Raw genomic sequence first — 5,002 nt, 5'->3', positions numbered from 1 at the left:
ACCACCATGCAGCTCCAGGTATTAGTCAGGACCCACCACGCAGCTCCAGGTGTTACCTGGGACCCTAAATCACCCCTTGGTTGTGTATATGGACACTTCAGTCACTTCCAGGTGTTAGTCAGATCCCTCCCTAACCACTGCCCTGTTCTCAGGTTGTCACCTGACTGACGCTGTAACAGGTGAGTGTCGGCTACCTGACAGAACCGCAGACAGAACCAGAATTCATTGGGTTTTATTAAAGGAGTTTTGTTTTCTCAAACCAAAACTCGTCAGATTGTTAATAACACAATTAAAATAAACAACCACAACACTTTTCTAACACTTTACAGAGTCCAGGTCCATGTTGTCTTTAAACCAGAACTCAGCAGTTTGTTGGTGCAGGTTTGTTTGTGTCCCGTTAACCATGCTCACATCCTTATTTTTATTCTCTAATTAAATGAATTAGTTTGCTGACGTCGTTGCGTCTTCGTGACCCAGCGGTTTTATTGGTTAACAGAGTGAAACATAGAGTCAGTCTGTTACCGGAGCTCATTAGAATGAAGCTGATTGGTTTAAATCTTGGCACCACTGGTCCTCCATACTGACCGCCACTCGCGGACCGGAGCCGCTATCGATGCCTCTGTGCGCGTGCGTACTTGGGGGGGACCCCATGACGTCAGAGACAGAGGTATACGGGGGGTGGTGAAGGTGAGGGGGCGTGGCCGTGCGTGTGACGTCACTCCGGGCTGCCGCGTCTCCTTTTAAAGCCGCCGCCGGCCGCCGGACGGACAGACCGCGCGACGCACCGACGGCCCGCAGCAGCCCGTTAAAGCCCCGCAGCACCGGACCTGACAGCTCGACACCGGGACTCGGCTCCCTCCGCTCCTCTCTTCTCTCCTCCTGGATGGAGCTGCAGCAGCGCCTCCTCCGCCGCCCGCCGCACCGGCCGCCCGCCGCCCGCCGCCGGGACTGACGCTCCGCTGCTTCACTTAGCGGAATAATAACGGTGAGAATCGGTGCCCGGTCCGCTCCGCCGCCCAGCAGGCCTCCGTCTCCTCCGTGACTCCATGCGATTCTTCAGACTCACATTCAAGTGTTTCGTGGATTGTTTTTGAAGGTCGCGGTCCGGTTCCGGTGCTTCTCCTTTTTTCTGTTTTTTTATTTTCTCGGTTTTTGTTTTTAGAATTTTTTCCCGGTTTGGAGAAGAAATGTCTCCAGATTCCTCCTAAGACTGGTTTGTGTTTTCTGCCTTTTCCGATCTGAATTCATTCGAGTGGAACCAAGTGGACTGAGATTAGAGAACCGAGCCGAACCTGCCGCTCCGACTGGTTCTGAGAACACAAGGTGAGACCTGGAGGACCGAACCAGAGCAGGAGTCAGGTTTACAGGGACTGAAGCTGAACTTTAGATACTGACCGACTGGACCGGTCCGTTACTGGTTGTGAACTGGGTTCTGACTGGTTCTGAACACAAACTTGAAGGACTTTGAGGGAATTTAGGCAGACAGAGAACTGGGGACCCTGTCAGACCGGCTGGTTCCAGACTTGTAGCTGACTGGTTCTGCCCTGGTTCCTGGTTCTGGACGGGTTCTGACTGGTTCTGAAACATAAACAAGACACAAACTTGAAGGACTTTGAGGGAATTTAGACAGACGGAGAACTTGGGACCCTGTTAGACCGACTGGTTCCTGGTTCTTCACTGGTTCCTGCTGGTTCCAGATTTGTGCCTGACCGGTTCTTCCCTGGTGCCTGGTTCTGGACGGGTTCCTGATGGAGAAGCAGGCCCTGCCGGCGTCGTCCTGCTCGCTGGTTCTCCTGGAGGAGACCAAGAAGAGCCCCCTCCTGCTGTCCAACGGCGGCGGCGGCGGCGGCGGCGGCGGCGGCTACCCTCCTGCGGCCGCTAACGGCGGCCTGGCGTCGGGGTCCGGAGGCGTGGTGGTCGGTGCTGCCGGACCGGACAAGAAAGGGGGCGTGGCCACGGGGGCGGGGCCTGGATACCAGGAGCGGGAAACATGGACCCGGCAGATGGACTTCATCATGTCCTGCGTGGGCTTCGCAGTCGGACTCGGGAACGTGTGGAGGTTCCCCTACCTGTGCTACAAGAACGGAGGAGGTGAGGAACCACACACACACACGTCCGGACTCCATTTCCCATGAGGCCTAGAGCTGAATGGAAGGGGGCGGGGCTTCAGCAGCAGGTTGGGCTGATTGGCTCCCAGTGTGTAGTCAGGTTGTGTGCCTGTGTGTAGTCAGGTTGTGTGCCTGTGTGTAGTCAGATTGTGTGTCTGTGTGTAGTCAGGTTGTGTGTCTGTGTGTAGTCAGGTTGTGTTACGGCGCCTGATGTTTACTAATAAACAAACGGTGAGAAGCTGAACGTGTCTCACATTTACAGCGTTAACTGTGACAACACGGCGTGGTGCAGCCGGGTCCTGGTTCTGGGCCGACCCGGTTCCTCCTATGTTCTCTGGGATGAACACAAACCTCGATAGAACTTCTTGTGAATAAGTGAATGAAGGATTTATGGCAGAGTCGTCACCATGGAAACATGAGGGAGGAGTTTAACCCAAACCACCGTAGCCAGCTCGTTAGTGTCAGAACCAAACTAAACCCAGGTCTGATGGAAAGATCTCAGGTGATGACGCTGTTTGGTAGAACTGATGATGTTATGGCCCGGTGATGTTCTACCTACCAGAGGTGTCCTGGTCGGGTTGAACTCGTCCCGGTCTGATTCCATTTCCCTGATAAGACAAACTTTAAGTTCATCAAAGTTCTTAAAATCGATCCGCTGGATGTTCTTGACGGCTGATGAGTTCTTCTCGTTGTTCCTTGATGTTCTGTAGGTGGAACCTTGTTGTGAAACTCTGGTAGAGTTAGAGGTCAGAAACCTGCGATGTCAGTAAACGCATCGTAGACCAGCTGCAGTACCTGGTTGTTCCACCAGGTGGCGACCAGAGGAGGCATCAACAGACTACAGCTCATGGTGGCAGCAGAGAGCATTGTGGGAGTTTAGCAGCAACAGGACCATGACAGAGACTCTGAGGAGGTTCAGGACCTCCAACCAGAGCTCAGGTGTTTCAGACTAACTGTTGACTACAACCCAAACACAGCAGAGTTACCCACTAATTGATGATTGATTGATAATGCTGCCAATTACTGATCAGGAAATGATTGTAAGTTAGCTTCATTAGCATCTTGCTACCGATCACGTTCCTCCTCTACACACCTGTGTGACGGAGAAATGAACAGACTGAGGTTCAGAAACACTTTGATCATCGATAATCGGATCAGAACCGGCGTTGCTCCGATTGGATCTGAGGAACCGAACACTTGGACCAAACCGGTGTCACATCGTAAACATGAACAATGACGACACAAAGTGTTTTCGTTTTCTAATAAACTTTATTTGTGTCGTAACAGTTCAGGTGGTTTATAAACAAATGACTGGACAGTAAAGTCCAGGCAGGAAGGCCGTTAGAACGACAGGTTAACGAGTTTTCTCGTTAAGGCGTCGGCCAGCTGATCATTGACGAGCCTCAGCTGACGGAGTTCAGGAGTGAAGCTGCTGGTTGTTGCTGTGGTGCGTTCAGGGTCACGCACAGCTTCTCGCATTCCGATGCACCTGAACTCAGCGCGGTCACATGGTTGACGCTGCCGTCCAATCAGAGCACGGCTTCTTCTGCGTTTCATAACATCGGTGTTGATTGGGCCGCTGCTTGATTGTCTGTTTACATCAACAGCTGCTGGTTGTTTCCTCTTCAGTTGGAACTAGCGATGAACGATATTCACGTTTCTGGCCGATACCGATATTAAGACTTCTGATATCGCTGATAACCGATATCACCGATGTCGATAATCAATTTTTGTTTACGCAGAGAAATGAGTTTAAGTAGCACCGTGAGAAACTATTCAGAAGAAGCCCAGTTAGACCACATGGTGTTCTTTATGACTAAAGTAAAACATGTTTAAACATATTTAACGTTAAAGGACCATTTAAGTGAAAGCATCTGTGAATTAGCAGCGATATCAAACGTAGAGACGCTGATGTTAGACAGTCTTCGGCTGCATGTGTTCATCGGACCGATACGATATGTCGGAAAAAACGCTGATATCGGCCGATACCGATGTGCTTGCTGATATGTCGTGCATCACTAGCTGGAACCATAAAGTAATACGTTGATAGATGCTGTTTGTGATTGATTGTTATCAGCTGATTAGTTGTATCTCGTCCTGTCGCGTCACTTTGATCTCGTTTTATCTCGTCCCATCGTATCGTTTAGCTCGTCCCGTCATATTTCTCATCGTTTAATCTTCTCGTCTCGTCTTTAGCCGAGCGTTTCCTTTAAAGCCTCACATTTGAAGACCTGTTTTGTTTCTTCGTGTCTTCTTCTGTGTTCTCTGACACTTTATGGCTTCACACCAGAGCCGGTTATTTACGCTAGCACAGATCCAGCGCTTGTCGTTGCCTCGGTTTCCTCCGTGGAGTCCGAAGACAAAGCGCTGAGCGCGAACAGAAGGACTCACCTGGAAAAGGTCTTGTTCTCACGGTGGGAACCGACCGGACGGAAAAGGTCCCGACGTTCTCAGAGACGAGGACCTAAATCACGGAGAACCGGAGAAAAGGCTGCGCTCTCACATTTCACTGTAAAGGTTACGGCTGCTGATTTATCGGAGCGCCGTCGCAGCCAAGAGGACAGAAGCCTCCAGCCGACGCCGATGAGACCCAAAAGACTCAACACTGGCTTCTCTTAACGAGCTGAACGTTCAGATCTGATTTACGACTCGTTATCTCATAGAAAACACTCAAGTTTCAAAAACACAAAGACGTCGTTTTAACTGATCAATATGTTAAAACCAGCAGACATCCCCACAGAGCTCTACGACAGGCTTCTATTGATTATTGATTATTGATTGATGGTTGATACTTCAGTGCTCTGGCTGGTTTTTGAGGTTTTTATTGATCACAGACTTTAATAACTGATGTTTGGTCCAGGAAACAGACGGTCTCGCTCTGATCACGTTGGCTG

At 50.5% G+C, this 5,002-nt stretch overlaps 1 protein-coding gene across 1 annotated transcript in view; it reads left to right on the top strand.

The window, feature by feature from the left end:
* Positions 1-932: 932 nt before the first annotated feature.
* The window catches only part of slc6a8 (solute carrier family 6 member 8), a 32,600-nt gene continuing 28,530 nt past the window's right edge, over positions 933-5,002 (top strand). Inside the window, exon 1 of the mRNA XM_008293066.1 lies at positions 933-2,091. Within this exon, the coding sequence (XP_008291288.1) occupies positions 1,749-2,091 (343 nt within the window). The 5' untranslated portion in view covers positions 933-1,748. The remainder of the gene's footprint in view (positions 2,092-5,002) is intronic.

The sequence above is a fragment of the Stegastes partitus genome, unplaced genomic scaffold (assembly GCF_000690725.1).
Source record: "Stegastes partitus isolate 25-593 unplaced genomic scaffold, Stegastes_partitus-1.0.2 Scaffold855, whole genome shotgun sequence".
Classification (NCBI taxonomy): Eukaryota; Metazoa; Chordata; class Actinopteri; family Pomacentridae; genus Stegastes; species Stegastes partitus.
The sequence above is the reverse complement of the archived record's forward strand: the minus strand, read 5'-3'. Positions and strand labels throughout refer to the sequence as shown.